At 41.4% G+C, this 23341-nt stretch overlaps 1 protein-coding gene across 2 annotated transcripts in view; it reads left to right on the top strand.

Annotated features, from left to right (window-relative positions):
- Positions 1–7108, top strand: part of ORC5 (origin recognition complex subunit 5) — a 79932-nt gene extending 72824 nt beyond the window's left edge. For both annotated transcript variants that reach the window (XM_075558516.1, XM_075558515.1), the window contains one exon: positions 6556–7108. In XM_075558516.1, the coding sequence (XP_075414631.1) occupies positions 6556–6601 (46 nt within the window). In that variant the 3' untranslated portion in view covers positions 6602–7108. The remainder of the gene's footprint in view (positions 1–6555) is intronic.
- The last annotated feature ends 16233 nt before the right edge of the window (positions 7109–23341 follow it).

Below are 23341 nucleotides of genomic sequence, written 5' to 3'. Positions count from 1 at the left end.
GGGAGTGCCATTTCTTGTCTATTCCACTCCCCAACTTCTCATAGAAACTTGGATTTATGACTTATATAGTCTGTCTTCATGTCCCTATTCTTATGACCTACTTCCAAGCCAATCACCTAACTTGTTGAAGAATAATTAGTTCACTGCCTTCCTTTCCACCTCTGGTCTTGACTCAGCACATCACAAACCCCAGCATATGTGCCCCGATCACCATTTGCTCTGTTTCACAAAACAAATTGAAAGCATCAGGTTAGAATTCTCCAGTCACCTGTATTGGTGCCCATCTTTTTCATTCCCCTTGTTCAATAGTGTGGGAGTGATGGCTTCCCTCTTCCCATTCATAGTATTTGTCTACCTGTTGTGTGAATTCCACTTCCTCTGGATGTTCCCAGAGCCTGTTTAGTCCTCAGGTGATTTGCCTTTGGGGGCACCCAACACTGGCCAGTCTCTAGAGAGAGACCCTGCGTAGTCTTCTGCGTTTTATCTTTTATTTCTTACCTGTTTTTAACTAAAGCTTAAAACTGTCCACATTACAGCCAGAAAGAATACTGCATAAAATTTTCCAAAACTTTAATGTCACCTTCCTGCTTAGAAGTCTTGGGATAAAAAATAAAATCCTTAATAGAGTGTAAGGCCCAAATGATCCGACCCCTGCCTTGAGGCCCAGCCATATCTGGCACATACAGACCCCTTCTCCTCTCAATGTGAACCCTGTAGCCACGACACTTGTTTTCAGTTGTTCAGAAACCATTCTGCATCCCACCTTTGCGTGTGCTGTCCTTTACCACTTCTCTCCTTCGTCTAGCTCACTGGGGTGTAATGTTCAGGTTCCAAAGGAACTCTTCCTCCCTGGACAAGCCCTCTCAAATCTACCACAGACACCTTCTCAAGCATGTAGGTGGATACTGCTCATTACCCTTGGCTTGTCTTTCTAGAATATAATTTCAAGCTCAAAGAGCACACTGTATCTTAATTATCACGGCCTTACTCAGTGTCTACCACAATACTTTTTACCTACTATATGCTCAATAAATAGTGACCGAATGCATGTTTGGCAGCATAACTGTCGTTGAAAAGGAAACCATTGTGGCTTTGGTTCTGAAGCAGCAAGAACAAGGGTACTTACGGGACTGAGTTTCCTTCCAGATCTCAGCGTGGAGAGAAGTACCCAGGATACTTAGCAAAGAAGTCGTGGTTGTATGCCTAGTTCCAGGCACCTGTGACAGAGAACTAAAATTAGATCACAAAGCACAACTAAAATGTTCAATAATAAGGAATAGATCACTAATTTATACATTTTCATGGAGAAACAATATGTTGTTATTGAAGAACCATATTTTTTAAAAGATTAAAAACAAAATACTCAGGATATGCCTTAAGTGGATAAACCATTTATATGTAAAATTGGTTACATAAAGACACTGAAGGGTGTAAATTTCCTAATTGTCAGATATTGCCACAAAGACAGGCAGGGGCATCTCAGTTAATCACAGACAGTCGTTTGTAACTTTGTCAAGAGTACTAACGGTGGCATCGTAGAGTAGAAGTCAAATTACACTGATTTTAATAACAATTTATGGAAATAAAGGAAGCAAGTAGGTTTAGCAAATCTTGTTCACCATTTGTTGGATGACCCACTGTAAAGAAAACGGTTTGAGGCTTTGCGGATACTGCAGCCAGTATAAGAGAGCCATATAGCTTACCCTCAGGAGCTTACATTCTAGAATTGTGTCATAAGGAAAGTGTATCTGTGCTAAAAGGAATGTTGAATTGTAAGAATGCTGTAATAACTACTTAAAGATGAAGGTTTATTTACAAGCTGATGGAAAAGAACATGTAGAGAAAAGAGTCCGTTGTACAAAAGAGAGATGGATTAAAAGTCTGACATCTGACGTGCGGGCGTGGGATTTAGAACTGGAATTGAAAGAAATAGCCCTGAGTAGCAGAGGTGATCCCATTCCCTTGCAACAAAATGGTGATGCACTTGGAGATTTGGTGGCAAGAAATTGAAGAAGTTGTCTGATCTCGTAGCTTCTGTTTGTCTGTGAAAGAAGAGCCATAATTACTTGCTGAGACTAAGGTCAGAAATAGTAGCTCTCAGAGAGGAATGTGGGCTCATTTAAGTCGCTGCCTTGGAAAGTGGAGGAGAGCACGGGGATAAAAAAGCTTGGGGGGAGGCTGAGGGCCCAGTTGAAGTTGGCATGGGTTTACGGTGGCACCAGTTTTACGTACACTCAGTACTGGCATGGTGAGAGGGGTATTATTAAAGTCACATCGTGGGGGGTTGACCGAGTGCTTTCACTGGAGCCTCACAGGTGCCTGAGTGAAGGGAATAAGCCAGCGGGGAGCTAATGGTACAATGACCTGCCCAGCACAGGTTTTATTCAAGAGAATGTGAACTAGCTATTCCAAGGTGTTGCAGATAGCATGAGGGAAGAGATTGGAGAGTAGAATGGATTTTTCTTTTTAGAAGTAGAGCCTTTTGGAGTGCGGCCGTGAGAGTGAAAAGAAAAGCCAGGGCGCAAGGAACGCAGTGAGCACTGGAGTCACTCGGATGGATGCTGGTCTTGGGAAGGAGAGGCAGAGTGGCTGTCACTCACTCAGAGGTGGTGACAAGGGAGGACGGAACACGGAGAACAGAATGGTCTGAACTCAGAGGAACAGAGCTCTTTCCACAAGGACACAGACCCCACATGACGGGGTGCCTGAGATAGGGGAGAGAGTCTAACCTTTTGGGAGGAAGCTGATGATGGGGCTAGATCCTTTAGAGCCGTGGTTCTCAACCATCCTAATGCCACGACTCTTTTATACTGTCCCTCATGTGGTGGTGACCCCCCCATCCATAAAATTATTTTCATTGCTACTTCATCACTGTCATTTTACTACTGTTATGAGTGAGTCTGGCGACCCCTTTGAAAGGGTCATTCAACAACACCCCCCAGGAGTCGCAACCCACAGGTTGAGAACCACTGCTTTAGAGAGAGCTAGGTGTCCAGTAAGCCAGGAAGAGAAAAATATATTCATTGGAGAGCTAGAGGGAGTAGAGAACTTTATTGACTGTGGGAGAGTGGAAAGGTTTAGAAACCAAAACTGTAAGAGCCTGGTTACAGAGAAAGGGCACAGGATGTGTGGAGATAGAGATAGGGGAAAATAGATGACCGAGAAGCTCGCTAATAATTGTCCTAATGTGTGTGGTATTTAGCAGTTTATGATTGTTTTTAACTTAAGTTTGGAACATAGATCAAAGGCAAAATTGAGTGTTCCATATAATTAATATTAAAGCATTTTAAAATCTGATTAAAAAAATTTTCTTTTATTAAGCTTTTTTTTTGAAGCTTACTTTAGGTAATAATTCATTTGGGTTCTATGGAAGTGAGAATCCTTTCAATATTCTAAAAAGAATTCACTGCCATTGAGTCAATGCCAACTCCAGTTTTTCCAAGGCTGTAACTCTTACAGTAGGAGCTGTGGAACAGTTGGTGGTGGTTTTGAACTGCTGACTTTACGATTAGCAGCCATCTCGTAACCCACTATGCTCAGGGCTCCCCTTTAATATTTAACTATCCAAAGCCTTAAAATTGTGTTTATATGAATTTAATACTCACCTGTCAGGATCCTTGGTGACATAGTGATTACATATTGGGCTGCTAACTGCAAAGTCAGTGATTCAGAACCAATTGGGCTTTCTGCTCTCATAAAGGGCCACGGTCTCAGAACCCCACAGGGGCGCGTCAACCCTGCCCTGGAGGGTCACTGTGAGTCTGCCTCAGCTCATTGGCTGCCATGAGTCACAATTCAGTGGTTGAGAGAGAGGGAGAGAGAGAGAGAGAGAGAGAGAGAGAGAGAGAGAGAGAGAGAGAGAGAGAGAGAGTGTGTGTGTGTGTGTGTGTGTGTGTGTGTGTGTGTGTGTGTGTGTGTGTGTGTGTGTGTGTGTTTCATCTGAGGGTGCACAGAATGCTCGGTGTTAGCATTCTCTCTTATCAGATGGGAGACTCAGGAGTGACTCCCAGCCAGTGCTTCTCAAGCAGAGCCACTAGCCATCTGTCGGTAGAGGCTTGCTATTGCTGGGATGTTGAAAAGGTTTCAGTGGAGTTGACAGACAAGAAAGACAACCTTCTGAGAACCTGCCCCTAAAGACCCTATGGGTCTCAATCACAAGGGTCTGATCTTCTTTTGCCTGGACTCTGAGGCGGGGACCAGCTTGAGGGTGCCAAGTAACAGCAGCATGCATCTGAAGCCATGGGGAATGTATCTAAATTGCAGACCTCCTTCGTAAGCTACACCACTCTCAATGAGTCCATCAATGTTTGTCTCCTAAAACATCGCTATTTTGTTGTGTCATGAAATGCTATGATTTCTGGTATTGCTGTTTTAACAAGGGGGCTCCCTAAAAGGTCATGGAAAAATGGCGTTTAAAGATAATGGAATTCTCCATGAATTAAAAAAAAAATCCCCCTTGTGTTACTCTACCAAAGCCTGCCATTTTGCTAGAAAAATATATATGGGGATCAATTGGGAGTCATGGATTTATATGGGGGTGGGGGCGCAGTGGGAAGGATAGAAAAATAGTGACATCATCATGTAGCTTGGATTATATAGGATTCCATTTGCTTCAGTACTTCACAGAGGCAGAAAAGAGATGAGATGATAAATGAATCACGATACAGTATGTAAATTGTGAAGTGTGTCTACATCAATTTATTCATTCTGTGAAAGAAAATGCAATTGCACAAAGTATGCTATAGTAATATAGAGTACTGAGTGAAATAGAGGAATTCTATTATAACAGTGTTTTTGTTTATATTCTCTTTTGGTACTTTTACATTACATAGACATGCTCCATAGCTATCACAACATAGTTGCAATTCTGTTATCTTAGTCCGTCAACTATTCTGTATGACATCATGTTCACCATTTGTTATAGCTACCTACTATTCTGGCAAATACTGCCCTGTAATTTAGGGTCTCACCTAGTGCTGACCTGTTGGAAGTTAGCCTGTGTTAATTTCTCCCTTTTCTACACTTTTTTCCACTTGAACTAAAAAGATCAATGAAAGTGAGCATTCCTTCTTCCCCTCCGCTAGCGTATAACTTCAAGTCATTGTAGAGGCGTTTTCCTAGAGGGCTGTGAAAGTTCCTTTTCTCCCTTTGCCTGTGGCTAAAAAGAGCTACTGCAGCTGTTTTCTTTATAAAACCCTCAAAAAGAACAACTTTGGGCCAGTACCGTATCGTTTTACACAAGGAAGCTTCCAAACATTCAGGGGACATTTCCACTGTGTTCTAGTTCTGTTTTCCGGATGTTCGAGGTCCTTGGTAGAAGTGCGAGAGTTTCTGGAGGTGAACGAAAGACGAGCGCGTTGAATAGATCAGTGGGCTCGTGGCGGCACCTTCCCTGTCTTCATGCGGGGGGCGGGGCAGGGCAGAAGCTGCCCTTTAACAGTTCTTTTTTGTAGATATTTTTAGTTTTTATTTTTGCTAATGCTTGTAAAAGGATGTTTTTGGCAATGATTTTGTACCATTTGGAAAGCTTTAGCAGTATTTTTATACGACTTGTGGAGGCGATTTTGGGAGGAGACAATTACGGTAATCTTCAGTCCAGCAGCAGGGATCACAGCCACAGCATCTCATTGGAACTATTTTTAAATGTGTTTTCGTAAGCAGTATCTATAGTTCCCCGTCCTAATCTTTTTAATTCGTTAATATGTCAGTCTTATGTTAAAAACTTTTCTAGCAAAATGATAGACAAAAACATGAATTGATCATGGTTTAATAAATAAGAGCATACAATTAGTGAATCTTTATAAGGCTTTTCTCACATGGGTGATTATTTTTGCAAAACTGAATACTTTAAGGCTTCAATTTTATACTTGTTTCAAGATCATTATATCTAATTATTTTGACCATTTATTCGAATAATAAACCTCCAACGCTGAATATTTATAGTGAAGCCTTGAGAAAGGAAAATAATTATATGTCTCTCTCGCTGCTATTTTATCCCGCCTGCCATTCGAATACAAAAATATACATCCACATCGTCTGTGTGTTGTATGGTATTCTTGGATCTCACAGATTTAGTTACCACACAGGCACAGGTCAACCAGTCTGAGAAGCCGGACGAGTGAACACTGCCAATGAAGACAGATGAGCTGTGCACTATGTGATGATGAAACAGGTGTTTGGACGGTAACAATGTTCAGAAGCAAAGAAGATTTAAATCCTGCAGCATCTCTAATTACTTCATTCTGTTTATTAGACAAAAAGATAGCTGAACTTTCTAGAGTATAATTGAATTGAATAGTTTTAACTTTTTCTTTTTTAGAAAAGCAAACTTTATGCATGATAAAAAAAAAATAAACCCCCAAAACAACTTTTTTTAAAAAGTAAGTTTCTAGTGACTTTTTAAAAACCGTTATCAGACTTACCATGCTGCCATGTGAGAGCACTGAAGGACTGGTTAGCCTTCATTATGAATCATGTGCATGTGCTTCCCAGAATCATGCAGATCTGAGCCGTCTAAGGGTGAGGATGCTAACGGATTCTGTTTTTGTTTTATAGGACGGTGAACTTTGACATAATAAAATACTTGTATGATTTCTTGTGAAAACAAGCTTCAAAGCCATATGGACACTGTGACAATGACTAAGCCAAGCTGTGTTCATCCACCTCCTTAGCTGGCCAGGGAGAGGAGTTCTTTGGCTCTATTGGATTTGTCCAAACAGGTGCTGGCCCAGCATGGAAGCTGATGAAAATTCTCTGATTGGTCTGGGTGGATGTGAACAGAAGACTATTTACCAGGGACCCTGGAGTATTTGGAAGCAACGTGTTAATTATAAACAGCAGGGTTTGAGCACAATCTGTTCTGTCTTAATGATGTTATCTTAACACTGAAATTGCCTGAAACCCATTTACTTAGGACGACATTGTGCTCTGTGAACTATCCCCTGCGCTTTGAACGTGCCAGCAGCCCTTGTTGATATGCCCAGCCTTTTCACTTCCTCTCTGCAGGGGCCCCTGTACTTGCTTGCCAAAGCAGATTTTACTAAGGCCACCATTTTAAAAGATCATCGTTGGAAACTATAATAAACATGAGTTCATTTTTCAAATCCAAGCTTGTATGCTTATCCTTCCATTCTGTCTCAAAAGGCAAGGTAGTTTGATATGATACGGGATGAGCCTTTCATCTGGAAGCCCACGTGAAAACTACAGTGTGCTTGTGTGACTCTTTCAGTGACCACTCCACCTAGCTTTTTAATCAGTTGCTTGCTTGCTTAAAAAAAAATTGGTCATTAAAAGTTTCCTAATAAAACTGTTTCTTGTTTTGTCAGCTGTCAACATGAGTTCTGGGTTTTCTGTTCATTTTAAAGTTTTCTCATAGTGTTTGAACGCTTTAAGATTGTTTTAAGCAGATATAAAAGTGCTTAATTACAGAGCCTGGTTTAAATCTCAGTGGCATTTTATTCCTTCATTTTGCTTTATTTTTTTAAGAAAAATTTTCACAGTAGGCTCTCCCAAGATAGAAAGCTTTCTTATGTAGTGATTTCCTAACATTCTCATGTTCCGAGAAAGCAGGTAGTGATCCATTTGCTTTTATTTTAAAGCATGAGTAGGTTGTTGATGGTTGGTCCATGTGGAATGAAATCTTTGACAGCTCCAATTTCATCATTTGCCAGGATGATGTTTATCAGCCCAGTTGTGGGAATGTTTGCTTTCTTTATGTTCCAGTGGATTCCATTCTGAAGGCTCTGGGTGGTATTTGACCTTCACCACTCTATGTGGTATTTGACCTTCACCACTCTATGTGGTATTTGACCTTCACCACTCACTAGTAAGTTCTTCGGGTCATCGTCATTGTCTGCAAGTTTGTGTTGTCCGCGGTTGTTAGAGTCATTCTTTATCCTGATGTCACCTGCTGGGGTCAAAAATCGGCAGCCATGATTTTTGATGATTATTAAGGAACAATCAAAAGTCAATGTGTTACATTGAGCAAACATAAGAAAATTTTGAAAATCACCAGAAGTGAACATTTTATTTGGATAAGTAAGGTATCACTGAGCCAAGCCAGGGCATTTTCAATCCCCTCATCTGCATGAGAAAGCTGGATGTGAAAAAGGAAAAGGATCGATGGATTTGAGGTGTGTTGGCGAAGGATATGGGATGCAGCAGGATTGCTAGAGGAATAAGTAAAGCTGTCTTGGAGGAAGTATTCAGAACGCTCTTTGCAGGGAGGTTGCTGGAGAAGAACAGCCAGTTTGGTAGAGGGTCAGCAGCAGAGGGGCGTAATAGTGTGAAATGAGGCAATGGCTGAGCCTCCCAATGATTGTGGGCGGTGCAGGGCTGGGCAGCATTTGATTCCATTGTAGATGTGGTTGCTATGAGTCAGACTGTACAACTCACACGAAGGGAAAGAGCTTCTGAATCCCCTTGCTTTTTGTCTGGATAAGGGGAATTTTTCTTGCCGAGTATGATGTTCACAGTATGGGTGATAGCATGTCCCCACACTTACCGTCACCTGTTCCTCGGGGGACAGGAAGCTCTGCGCTTCCGGGTGTTTGGAGTATTTGGGAAGGAGATGCTATGTGCAGTGTGGACTCGGTGTAGGTTACTTTTGTACTGAGTGCGATACCGTGAAACTAGAAAGCAGTCTGAGTAGCTGACTCAAGGAAGAGCAATGCCAACTGGACTCGTTTTAACCCTGCCGAGCGTACTATAAAGAGGCACCTTTGCTTTCACCGTGTGTGGCAGTAGGCTAGGTCAGGCTGCTTTTCAGTGCCTTACATTTAAAGGAAGAAACTCGTTTATTTGTGGGGAAAGATTATCAAGTAGGAGAATAAGATTTCTTATAAGTGACATTCCATCCACCTCTCACGGCTCTGCTGTTCAGATCTGTCCTTGCCCAGCAAAGTTCCTCTCTAATGCTATCTGCTACCAGCCCTAAATTTGGCTTCCCTGCCTTGTAACCAGATTTACCCAGCCTCAGACTGGGCCATCAGGCCTTTCCTGTTTGGTAATTTGCTTTCTAGTGGCTTGCTAAATGACTCACTAATTTAATTAATACGTTTAAACAAAGACTTAACAGCTTAATGTGGGTATTAGCATTTTAACAGGGGTCACCTGCAAATGGAATCTCCAATTGGAAGACCTAGCTCTCCAATTAGAAGAGGGAATCTAATTTGGAGGATTATGCTTGCTACTGAGCCACATAACTGTTAAGAATAGAGCTTAAATTACACTCTGCATCTTCACTGTTACCTATAAAAGTTATTCATGGCAGTTCCCAAACTGGGTTCAAATGAGAGTAATAACGCATTTTAAAATATATCCTTTTAAATCTCTCCATGTTTTTCTCCCCGTCTCACCAGGAACTTCTAATGTGATCCCTTTTAGAGAGTTGGTAGTGGTACTCGAGTACCATCTAGTTCTTTTGCCATCAGGGTGTGGAGACTAGTGTTCATTTGGTACATTAGTTCACTGGACTCATTGTTTCCATGGGTCCTAGATGTTCATCACTATCCCCTGTATAGAGAGAGACCAATAATTGCACCTTAGATCCTTCGTGAGCTTCTGGAGCCCCAGTTGCATAGCAATATCTATTGACTTATCTTCATATACTGGCTTTCCCCAACCACAGAGACGGTACTCTTACTTTTAAGTCCTTTTTAGTCGCTGAGACTCTTCATTGCTGGTGCAGTTGTCCCAGCAGCTTGGAAGGGAGTTAGAGGTGGCCGTGCACCAAGGGTGTGAGGAGCCTTGCTGTCCTGCGATACGCATGAGAACGTATGTAGTTGCAGCACAGTCAAGTTCAAATTTAGCGCCCTCTCATTTGTTTGAGCCCCTTTATGAGCCGCTCAGGCTTATTCTGCTTGTTAATAATTTCCACTTTGGTTTTGATTGATGCTTTTCTCTGTTTAACTTTGTTATTCTTACTCTGTTTGTTTTGTGTACATAAACCCCAGGCTAGAGAGATCTCTAGCAGTAGTAAGTGGCTCACTGGTCTGGGTATGGCAGGGGCGGTTGGGGAGAAGTGGGGAGCTGATACCGACAAGTACAAGATGGAAGGAAGTGTTCTAAAGCTATTGTGGGGATGCTTGCACACTCTTCTTGATGGGATTGCACTATTGAATGTATGATATGTGGATTATATGCCAATAAATCTGTTGAAAACAAAAAAAGCATCTTCCCATTTTTCTGATGTCTGAAAAAATTGTTAGAACTTTGAAGCTACTTGAGTGAACAGATTGGATTTTTATTTTTAGAATTTCAGGATTGTGTACTGGGTTCTAATCCACACACAGATTTCCTTACTTTACAGAATCCTGTGGGATAGTAGAAATGGGAACTAAGAAGGATACAATCACATTAGCGATCGGAGGACTTAACGTTGTTTACCTTTAAAGTGTGATGGCTGATCAATTAGTGCTCTACTTCCAGCTGATGTAGTTAACCACCTATTTAATTAATGTGGTCCTAGCAGGGGAAACTCCGACTGTCAGAAGCCTCTTCAGCCTCTCCAAGCATTGCTTCCTGCTTCTACTGTGGAAATGAAGGAAATAATGATAAAGTGAAGCCCGGGAATAACGCCCCTCTCCCAGGTTAAGTATTCAGTAGACCCTCAAATGGTGGAAGGCCTATGGAAACTGCCCATTTGTGCCGTCAGGGAGTTGTAACAGGATCTGGTGTTACCTGAAATCTCATGTCTCATAATGGTTTGGATTTTAAGCCTTTAGCCATGAGGAGAGATTTGCATTGGAGGTAATTAGACCAGAGGTTGGTATTATTCAGCTTCATCTCCTACATGCTCAAAGCTTCATTGCTACAGTGTGGCTGCCTATCATCCTCTCAGATGTGAGTGGTAGGGATAATTTTGCATGTAATTTCAGTCTGCTGACACAATTTGCTTTAAAAAATGCTTCATAGAGCTCAAAGAAATCTTTCCTATTAAGATATCAACATTTTGCTCAAATTTGGCATTAAAAGCCCTGAATACACAGCTAATGTTCACTTTCCAGCAGTGACACATTCATGAGACACAGTGTGAGAAGAAGAAATTTGGTAGAGCAGAGAAAATTATAATCAATCCATTCATTTAACTGCATGTTGATGCACAGTAATGATGGGAATTTTAGAAAGCATTCAACTGTTTGAATGTGTGGTGGTAGCTTTGGCATGGTGGAAATCAGTCGCCTCGGGTAAAGGCATGAACGGTTTGGTTGGGCTTTTGGATAGACCCTGGATCCATGTCATTGCCTCTAAAGAAGAGTAGTGACTGAATACAGTTTTCATAAAAGTATAGTTTAGTCAGGTGTGAAGAATACAACCGTGGACAAAGGAGACAGCTTTGGGCAGGGACAACAGGTGCTCTCAGTGATGGTAGAACCATCCCCTAAGGCGGAATCCTGAGAGGGAGAACTAGGGGTGTGGTGAGAAGATTGCAAGTTCCATTCCACATCATTGAGGTGCTTGTGAGAAATCCCAGTAGAAATGTGAAATATACATGGGAGGGGGGGAGGCAGGGGTAAGGAGGTGGTGGTGACCAACCCAGGGACAAGGGAACAACAAGTGATCCAAACTTAGTGGTAAGGAGGGTGTGAGAGGCCTGGTAAGGGCAATGTAACAAGAGAAATTACTGAAATCCAAATGAAGGCTGAGCATGATAGTTGGACAAGAGGAAAGTAAAAGGAAATAGAGGAAAGAACTAGGAGACAAAGAATATATAGGTCTAAATACAGGCATGTACATATGTAAATATATATTTAAAGGATGGTGGGGAAATAGTTCAATTTGCATATATTTATAGGTTTAATATTAAGGCAGTGGATCCTTTCAAGTACTTACTCAATGCAAGAACACTGTTCTATTAAATTGGCATTCATGATGTGCACCTTCCCGACAAGATCACTGAAGATAAATGTGTACATAAGCAAATATGAAGAAAGCTGATGGTGCCCAGCTATCAAAAGATATAGCATCTGGGTTCTTAAAGGCTTGCAGGTAAACAAGCGGCCATCTAGCTCAGAGATAACAAAGCCCACATGGATGAAGCACACCAGCCTGTGTGACCACAAGGTATCTAAGGGATCAGGTATCAGGCATCAAAAAAACAAAATTATATCATAAATAAGGGTGAGTGCAGAGTGGAAACCCAAAGCCCATCTGTAGGCAATTGGATACCCCTTACTGAAGGGGTGCGGGGAGGAGACAACCAGTCAGGGAGCAGGGTAGCAACAATGAAACACAACTTTACCTCCACCCACACATCATGATCCCAATTCTACCTTACAAATCTGGTTAGACCAGAGGATGTACATTGGTACAGATAGGAACTGGAAACACAAGGGATCCAGGACAGATGATCCCTTCAGGACCAGTGGTGATACTGGGAGGGTGGAGGGAAGCTGGGGTAAAAAGGGGGAACAGATTCCAAGGATCTACATATAAACTTTTGGGTATGGACAACAGAAAAGTGGGTGAAGGGAGACAGGACAGTGTAAGATAATGAAAAAAATAATTCATAAATTATCAAGGTTTCATGATGGAGGGGAAGGGACGGGAGGGGGAAATGGTTGTATGGATTGTGATAAGAATTGTATGAGCCCCCAATAAAATGATTTAATAAAAATAGCAAATATTAGAGTTGTGAATATAAATGGAGTCCCTCGGGTAGAGGAGATATAGAGCACTTGGTCCTGCAAGCTGTGTCCGGTGCAACAGAAAGAAACCAGCTTGGACGTTGGACAGGGAAAGATATGACAAAATAGTAATTTATAAAATTATCAAGGGTTCATAAGGGAGGGAGAGTGGGAGGGAGGGGGAAAATGAGCTGATGTCGGGCTTAGGTGGAGTGCAAATGTTTTGAGAATGATGAGGGCAATGTACAAATGTGCTTTACACAATTGATGTATGTATTTTGACAAAAGTTGTATGAGCCCTTAATAAAATGATTTAAACAAAAAACTAGCTTGATATCAGTTACAGAAAACAAATAGAAGCAAGGCAGTCATCACCTCTGCTCTTGAACTACCACAGAATTTTACTTTTTTCAAATAACAATTCTCCACTCACTTCATATAAACTTCATTCCCTTCAGTGTAGTATCTGGTCCAGATAGGAGAAAACAAATCCACATAGTTCTGTGGAGATTGATAGATCACACACACACACACAGAATTTCATCACACTTGACCAAAAAGCAAACCAAGGTGGGATACAAAGTGAAAACTGGAATGTTGAAGAGGGGATGGTGAAATATTTTTTAACTTGTAGGAATCAGTCCTGGAAACATAATGTTACAGTTATCTGTTACTGGATACCAAGCCACACTAAATTTAGTGGCCTAGCAATAACAGCAACCATTTATGTTGCTCTTGAATCTGCTGTTGGCATGGTATAGGTCCACATAGTATCTACTGCCTTTTGAAGGCTGGCGCCAGGATCACCGAGAGCTTTTTGCTAGGATCGGAAGGCAGAAGGCTCTCGGAGCATTGAGGTCCCACTGCAGACACTGCTCACTTCCTCACACTGTCCCAGGAGAAGCCGTGGTAGCCTTTTCCAACCAGTTCTTCAGTCAGGCTTCGTGTCTACCATTTTGTTTGTCCAGGCAGTTAAAGACCACCTATATTTAAAGAAAAGGGAACTAGACTCTACCTCTTGATGGAAGGAGTGACAAAGAGTTTGTGGACATGCTTTTAAATTACTGCATACATATGAGGCTGAGAATAATATGGAATACGGATGGATGGAGTCTATGTATGGCATCTCAACATGTGAATCCGTGTGGCAGGCCCTGCTGGCCTCTCTCTAGTTCCCTCTTCCCATCTTCCAATGCACAAGAGCCCTGGCTGCAAGGCCACCTGGTTTGGAGCAAGGGAACAAGAGCACTTGTAGGAGATGGGCCTCGAGTTCTTATTCTGCGTGAGGAGGGGGGCCCGGAGAGGTTGGGCAGCACTGCATGATCTGACAGGTTTCAGATTTGTCCCACAGCCATTGAGTCAATTCTGACTCAGGATCACTGGATGTCCTATTGAGGACAGGCTGAAGGGACAGCAGGGCAGCAGGGAGGACAATTGGCAGGCGATTAAAATACTGAGAGAGATCATGGTGGCTCAGATGAAGGTGCCAGCAGTGGAGGTGGGGAGAGTTTGTCAGATTCTGGATATCATTGGCATGAAATGCCTACAAGATTAGCTTGTTAATGAGAAGGCCGTTGTGAAAGAGGTAAGGCTCATCCGGGTTGGTTGGTTTTCTACCTGAGCCATAGCAACTCATCTCGACAAGGGAGAACTGCCCTCGTGGGCTTCTGAGGGCTCCTCTTCCTGCATCAGCTGAACAAGATGGCAATGAGCTGGGTTTGAGAGAGGAAGAAGACTAGCCACTGGAAGTGTTGAGCCTCCTGTCCAAGAACACCCCGCTTCCCTCTGGAAGGTGGAGCTCCGCCCTGGGAGTTGCTCTGACAATGAAATGGCTAAAACTTGTTCATCCTCATCCTTTGGGCAGGTGGGATTGATGGTCACACTCGAACTGCATTTTCTCTTTAATACTAAAGCTTTGACTCTTGACAGTTCTTGCAGTATTAAAAACAGCAGGCAGGAGGTGAATGTGCAGGTCATTTAGAGAATTTCTCAGTGTGTACCATGTTCAGCCTAGACAAAAAGCCCTTGAACACAGTGCATGGGTCAAACATGTTAATCTACCTGAAGCTACTAATACGCATTTACTTTCCACTAGAAGCTGAAAGTATGATTGTGATAACACTTGTACAATTCTACTTGATGCAAAAGATAAACAATTCTACTTAATGAGCTTGAAATGTGGAATTATTAAATCCCAATGAACTTAAAAAGGAAGAAAAGAAGGCTGAAAGTAAAATAGACCATATGCTGAATTTCCTCATGATCTCAAGGTACCCTCTACATGGATCCACGTGTGGGATATTTGCCTATGAATTCCTCTTTTTTTCCCCTAAAAATATGCTTCTAGTTGTATTGTTTGTCCTGCTTGAAATAAAACCCACAATGCGTCACATTTAGTAAGAGGACATGCTTCCAGGTGGGTGCAGGGATTGATGCGCATGGGTTCTCTTGATCTGCACTCGTTAGTAGGACAGCTGTAGGCGGCAGAGCTGAGTGAAACTGACAGGCCGATGTAATGATTAATGCTATGACCACAGCCCCGTCTTTATCAGACACTAATCAGTGGGTCTTTCTGAATAAGGAAGATGAAGGCGAAGCTAGAGGAATTACTGGACACGGTGCTCATTGAGCCAGAAACTGATTGTCTTTTCTTCTTGTACCTCCACCAATAGAAGAGAGTGCTAAATTACACTTGTATTTACACTATTAAAACTCGTAATTGGACATTATGTATTTGACACTGCAGTGATTTATATACTTTATCTTTAATGCTTCAACCAGCTGGTTTCAGAAAGTTAATGGAAAAATTCCGTGATCTTTTGATGCCATTTTCCCCATGAACATTTTGAAGCCCCTCCTTAGACTTTAAGGTGAAAAGTTGATTCACACCAGAGCTGACACTGGAATGCCTTCATCACCATTGTGGTAGGATAATCCAGGACCAGTTGATCTGTAGAGGCAGTAACTGGATTGATCATTGCCTAGGGGCGTGGCAGGGAGACTGGGAGGGGAAATGGAGAACTAACCAGTGAGTACAAGGGGGAACTGTTCTGAAAGAAAATGAGGAGCTGATACCAAGGGCTCAAGTAGAAAGCAAGTGTTTCGAGAATGATGATGGCAACAAATGTACAAATGTGCTTGACACAGTGGATGGATTGTGATAAGAGTTGTACGATCCCCCAATAAAATGATTTTAAAAAAAGAAAGTATTCTAAAATTCATTGTGGTGATGATTGCCCAAATCTTAATATAACTGAACCATTCGATTGTATGATATGTGAAGTATATGCGAAAAACTTTAAAAGTTCCAAAATAGACGGGAGGTGAGACCCTAAAGGGTCCTTGAAGGAGCAAAGGCAGCAGAAGGATGGCCTACCTCATAAGCATGAGAAAATGCGGAGAATTTGGTTTTGTTCCTGAGAGGGCAGGAGAGGACCACTGAGAGGCGTCTGTAAGCCTGGCCTGGGGCAATGTATGGATGAGAGAGTCTAGGAGAAAATGTTTTTGCTTTACAACTCGAGATGTGACTTTAAGTGACCAGTAACCAGTTGACAAGGCAGCAGCTTCATGGTCCTCGTTTTCCTAGTTCAGAGCCCAAATTTATGGAGACAAGAAGAAAAATTATCTCACCGACTTATTGGAGCACAAGGCAACTTTTTTCACCCCTTGGTTTCAAGATCCATTCATCGTTCCTATTGAGGATGCAACTCAATATAGTGGATCTTGGTTTAAGGGGGAATCTGTTATAAAGAGAATCGGGATGGGTTGAATCCTTACAGAACCAATCAGTTTCCCATTCAGCACATTTTGTTTCATGTCCCCACAGTGTCACAGCCCTCGTCCCACTTCTACTCTATGTCCCATGTCGATTCATTCTGTCCCGACCTTCTGAAATACATCTGTGACATCTCAGATGGTGATGACTCTTAGAAGGGCATATCTCCCTAGTGAGATGGTTCACCTTCTAGATCCATCTATTGCTTGGCTAAAAATTGAGTCTCATGGGGGTGAGTTCCGTTGTAGGCCTTGAGAGTAACTAAGGGCCATAGTCTTAGGGATTCTACCAGACTCTGTCTAATCAGTAACCCTAGTCTTATATTTTTTTTAATTTTTCAACAGTTTTATTAACATACAATTCTATGGTTTAAATATATTAAAAAGAGTTTTGCAATCATCACCACAATATTTGAGTATTTATTTTTGTACTCGTGATTATTAGCTCTCTTTTCCCCACAACCTTTCCTGCCATAACCTAAAGTAACTATTATTCTAATTGCCATCTCTGTAGATTTCCTTTTCCTGGATTTCCTGTTTTAAAAAATCATAGCCATAATATCCAAACAAGAATAAAATGAAACAATAAAACCTTAATCCAGAAGAAAACAGTTGAAGATAAACAAGCAGCCATCTAGCTCAAAAGCAACAGAGCCCACATGGAAGAAGCACACTAGCCTGTGTGATCACAGCTGTCGAAGGAATCAGGTATCAAGCACCAAAGAACCAAAAAAACATCATTGTAAATGAGGGTGAGTGCAGAGTGGAGACTCAAAGCCCATCAGTAGGCAACTGGATACCCCTTACTGAAGGGTTGTAGGGAGGAGATGAGCCACTCAGGGTGCAGGTAGCAACAATGAAACATATAACTTTCCTCTAGTTCTTACATGCTTCCTCTCCCACCCCACCCCCACTATCATGATCCCAATTCTACTTTACAAATCTGGCTGGACCAGAGGATGTACATAGGTACAGATAGCAACTGGAAACACAGGGAATCCAGGACAGATGACTCCTTCAGGACCAGTGGTGAGAGTGGCGATGCCTGGAGGGTGGAGGGAATGTGGGGTCGAAAGGGGGAACTGATTACAGGAATCTACATATAACCTCCTCCCTGAGGGATGGGCAGCAGGGAAGAGGGTGGGGGGGAGATGTTGGACAGTGTAATATATGACAAAATAATTTATGAATTATGAAGGGTTCATGAGGGAGGGGGAGGGGAAATGAGCAGCTGATATTAAGGGCTCAAGTAGAAAGCAAATGTTTTGAGAATGATGATGGCAACAAATGTACATATGTGCTTGACACAATGGATATATGTATGGATTGTGATAAGAATTGTACGAGCCCCCAATAAAATGATTTTTTAAAGAAAATCTATTTCAATAAAAACTAGAATAAATTTTAAAATGGGTCAAAATGGAAAACAAATAATTGTTAAAATTTGACCTGACTAAATTGGAATTAATTCCCTTTCTGATGCATTGTCTGAGGTCAAGACTATTCGCATCCCCGGTCAATGGTTGGTCAGAAGAAATTTAATGGAAGCTTAATCCCCGTGGGGCACTCCAAATGGACTTTGGGTTTTCACCATCATCCATCGCCTTCTGCAAACTGGATGCTCAGAACTTAAGCTCTAATACAATCCCTTCCTCTGATCTTGCATATTGTTATTTACAATCTTTGGATCCCGTAGGCTGGTGTGCTTCTCAGTGGGCTTAGCTAATTGGATGACTGCTTGTTTTTTAAGACAAGCTTTTAAGACCTCACATGTTCTTTCTGAGAGTCACAGACCATCTGCTTTGTTCACCACCCTTAGCTATAGTAACTGTATCTGCAGTGGGTACGTGTCCAGCAGGTAGGTCCACATGATAAGAACGGATTGTTCTTGGGTTAGAGCTGATGGTTCAGTGTGAGCTAAGAGTCCGCTGGTACAGCAAAGGCTTATGTATGTCCATGTTCTACTTTAGTAAGCCTGGTCTCTAATGACTCTGAGTTTTGTTCCACATTTCTCTCCCATTTGTATCCATGCCTTTCAAATATGACCCCACACAGAGTGTTTGGTTGCCCGGTCCCATCTTGCTCTTCTGGCTCCAGATTGTGGAGGCTGGGATTTCTGTGGTCCTTGAGTTGGCTGAACTAATTGCTTCCACGCATCTGAGATTTTCTTCATTTTTACTCTGGACAGGGAGAGACAATAGTTGAACTTTATATGGCTGCTGGCAAGCTTTTAAAACCCCAGTCACTACTCACCAAAGCAGGGGTTGCAACGCTGCCTTCATGGAATGTATTCAGGCCAACTGACCATGAGGTCTCCTCAAACTCTGGTCCTGAGTCCCCAGGTCCAGTGACTCCTACCTTCAAGGAACTGGTTGTGGTTAAGACACTTTTTCTGATTCGTCCTCTGTATATCCTACTATATTTGTAGACGTATTTACTGCACATATGAATACACTTGTAAGATTATCCTTTGCCAAACGTGTGTGTGTGTGTGTGTGTGTGTGTGTGTGTGTGTAAAACCCCTGCCCCCTGCCCAGGTATAATCCCATTCTTCCCACACCTGTTCAGTTTGCATATGTATCTTTGAGGAAACTTTATCTTGAATGGTTCACAAGTGTTATTTCCAACCTTATGTCTCGGCAGCACCTTCAAGAGAAGATTCTTATGTTACCAAGCCAATAGCTGTGAGGTGATGTGTTATAATTTAAGATCAGTGGGTCCCATGTCTTAAGTTCAGTACTACATGGTTTGCTATGAAATGGGGCCGGTCTTCTAAGGCAAAGTTATGCGGGATCCTAAGCTAACCAGCCCTCAGGGAGATTTTACTTCCTGTTCTTCCTCTACCCAATTAGTATTTATTACCTGACATTGGATAGCCCAGTTTGGGGGCAGTGTTGCTTTCTGTTGTTCTGGTTTTGCTTTAGTCTCAAGAGCCATATTAATCCGTAGAACCAAACCCAGATATGACTCATATTGAAATTACCGGAAAGCAATTTTTAAAATATGATTAAATTTTTTGTGTGTGTGATTAAAATTTTTAAAGCACCGGTGAAAGAGGTGAAAAACACTCAAGAAGAGGTTAGGAATACCAGCGAAGAGGCGGGAAACTCTAAGAAAGAGTCTCATGGGGATGCTAGAAAATAGAGAGCACGGTATTTATGTGCTGGAGAGCAATATTCTCTCTGAGGATCCAGATTCTGCCTGGAAAATGTCTGTGTGTACTGCAGAAAGAAATCTGTCTTTCCTGTGACAGCCAACTGATCAAAACAAAAATTAGCTTATATTTTAGTATATATACAAACATAAAGTATGTTATGTACATGAATGTGTTTTTCACATTAGAGTGGATTTACAATTGCGCATATGTTATGTGTTTGTGTAGAAATTTGTATTTTTCTTTATAGCTCAAGTCCTGGACAGAAATAATTTTTATTTTCTAAAATCCAAACTAACATACCGTATATACTCGAATATAAGCCGACCTGAGTATAAGCAGAGGTACCTAATTATTACCTGGGAAACCAGAAAAACTGATTGACTCGAGTATAAGCCTAGGGTGGAAGATGCAGAAGCTATTGGTGAGTTTCAATAATCAAAATATATGAAAATAAAATTACTAAAAATTGAGACATCAGTGGGGTAATGTATTTAAATATTTATTTTAAATAAAAAACATAAATAAAAGGACAAGTCATTTAACATTAGTAAACCAGCACAGTAAGTGGAAAATAGGTTCAACAAAAACAATAAGGTATTAAGAGTACTCTTCCCTGAGCTCAATCAGCAACCAAGCTAAAAGGTAAAGCGTTAAAATCCTTCTAAACTGGATTCCTCATCATCCGTATCCCAATGCAGAGCTTCAGCTGGTGTGAGGTCATCACAGACGCTGTCCTCACTGAGATCGCCGTCATCACCATCACTGCTGTCATTTTCATACAAAGCGCAGTCTTCACTGCCATCCATAGCATTACTAATACTACATTTCTGGAAGGCACGTCGCACCTTGTCTTCTGGAATGTCTTCCAATGCATCTCAGACCCACTTTGCTATTAACTCTTTGTCAGGCTTCATGAGATTCCCTCCTTTTGTTAGTCGGGCTTGACCAGATGACATCCATTCATTCCACATCCTTTGCACATGGTCTTTGAAAGGCTTATTCACAGATACACGTCATCGGACGGCTCTGGTTGGTTAGATGTGAGTAAACAAGCATTCACAGCCCTGCCGTGTCAGCCAGGATGAACAGCGCGGAGAAATGGCAATCACCCGCAAGATAACAAGTGCTCCTCCCTTAACCTGGGGGGTTGGGGGGTGGGGAGAGGGAGGCAGCCGGATGTTACACCTCACTGGGGTACCACTGACCCGTGTATAAGCCGAAACTCAGTTTTTCAGCACATTTGCCTATGAATGCAAATGTAAAATAATGGGATTCATTAAAAAATAACCCACAATAGTAAAGATGATGAATACCTTCACTGGGTTCACCAGTGAATTCAAGCCAGCTGAGAAGATAATCTGTATACTTTAATAACAGGTCGTTAGAAAGTATCTAAATTGAAATATGGAGAGGAAAGCACAGAGAAAAGAACGGATTTGCGAATACAGTAGCAGAGGTGTAATATAACAAGAAAGCCCTGGTGGTGCTTTCAGGTGGTGTTGGACTGCTAGCTACAAAGCTGGCAGTTCCAGCCCTCCAGTTGCTCCTCAGTAAAAAGATGAAGCTTTCTGCTCCTAGGAAGATTTACAGCCTTGGAAATACTATACAGGGTCTCTATGAAATGGAATGGACTCAATGACTGTGGATTTGGTTTTTGGTTTGGGGTATCGAGACTGCTTGATTTCTAAAATACAAGGAGACTTCAAAAACTGGATGGAAATGGAATTAAATATAATGTACTTGTTCCAGAAATGTTATAAAGCCCTCCGTATCCTGGAGGGTCTAGTAAACTGAAGCATCATAAGAAGAAAGGAGAGAAAGAAGTAGAAGAATATTTGCAGAAAAATTTTCAAAATTAATGAAAGACACCACCTGGTCCTAGACTCTCAGAGAACACCAACAGGATAGATAATAAACACACAGAGATATACATAAAACCACATATATTGTATTAAAATTACAGATACAAAACTACAATGATTTAGAATTGATGGTGAAGTATTGGTGGAAGAATATATACAAAGATAAACAGAACAGAATAAAGAATAGCCCCACACATTTATAAGCAATTGATGAGTTACAGAGGTGCCAGGAAAATTCAAAGGAGGAAGAACAGTCTTTTCAACAAATATCTTGAAGTAGTTGGATATTGTGGTAGTTGCATAATCTGGTGTCAATTTGAGGATTAAGAGTGAAGGGGTGGAGTCTAGCCTGTCGATCAGCTCATAGACAATGAGGCCTCTGTGTGGGCATGGCCTTCTCCTGAGGATTCTGGGAACTCAGGTATTCCTCCCTGGTGACGGGAGACACTCTCTGCTCATTCCCTGGGAGAGCTAGCAGCTGCGGAGACACATGGAACTATGATAGTGCCCTAAGCGGGAGGAGCCACGTGGAGACCTGCCAGCTGAGATGCTTACAACACCACTGGATCCACAAGACTTCCCACCCACTGGCTTGTGATCTTCCTGCATTAGGCATCATTGCATGTGTTTCTTTAGTCTGAAGAGGACTTTATAGAGTGGTATCAGACATATGGGCTAATATCAGACATATGAACTTGATCTGGATTGGGCTGGGGTGTTTTCTCAATATTTAATCATATATAAACGTCTTTCTTATACACATATGAGTGTCGATGGATTTGTTTCTCTAGTTTACCCGGACTAACACAGTTATCTATATGCAAAACAAATCCAACCAACGAAGAATAACAATTATAACAAAACACTCAAAATTGTGACATATCATACAGCATATATAAAAATAAAGTCAAAATAGATCATACAGCTAAAGTTACAACTTAAAAGTATAAACCTTCTCAAATGCAACAGAAAATCTTTGTGACAGGTTGGCAAATATTTCTTAGGGAGAACACAGAAGAACAAAATGATAAATTGCCCTTAATCAAAATTAAATATTTTCTTCAAAAGATCATGATAAGGAAATGAAAAGGAAAAACCCACAGAAGAGCATATTTACATAATACATATTTGATAAAGAACTGGTCTCCAGGATATAAAAATATTCACACAACTCAATAAAAAACAACCTATTAAAAATTTGACGAAAGATTTTTAACAGACACTTTATTAAAGAAGATATAGTGAGAGCAGATAACCACCTGGCATCATTAATCATTAGGAAAAGGCAAATTAAAACCATAAGCAGATACCACTGCATAAGTGTTAAGATCACTAAAGCAAACAAGCAAGCAAACGGCAGCAGAAACTGACACTACCAAGTTCTGGCAAGGTACAGAGAAACCAAAAATCCTCTTGGTTGTAGGTGGTATTAATGTTAAATCATCCAGCTGCCTTATAAAACCATTCAGGCAGTTTTAGTAAAAATTAAATTATTGAAAATTACCATACAATCTAGTAATTCTACTTCAGAGGTGCTATCCAAAAGAAATGAAACATGTGTCCAAATAAACCTTTACGTGAATGTTTATAGTGGTTGGATCATGAGAAAAGTCTGGAAATGATCCACCAAGGAATGAATGGATAAATAAAGCAGAACATTCATTCATACCAAGGTATAACACTAAACAATGAAAACTAGCAAATCACATGCAATGGCATGGACAGAACTCAAATTGATTATGTTAAATGGGAAAAGCCAGACTCATACTGTCTGATTTCAATTTTAGGACATTTTGGAAAAGACAAAACTATAAGGTAGCAAACAAGTAGCCTGTTGCCAATCCTAGGGTGGAGGGATTGGATTGACCGTGAAAGGCAGGAGGGAAGTGTTTTGTCGGGATTGACATGCTCTTTATCTTAGT

Source organism: Tenrec ecaudatus, chromosome 9 (genome assembly GCF_050624435.1).
Source record: "Tenrec ecaudatus isolate mTenEca1 chromosome 9, mTenEca1.hap1, whole genome shotgun sequence".
Lineage (NCBI taxonomy): Eukaryota > Metazoa > Chordata > Mammalia > Afrosoricida > Tenrecidae > Tenrec > Tenrec ecaudatus.
This window is presented reverse-complemented; position numbering and strand designations above follow the sequence as displayed.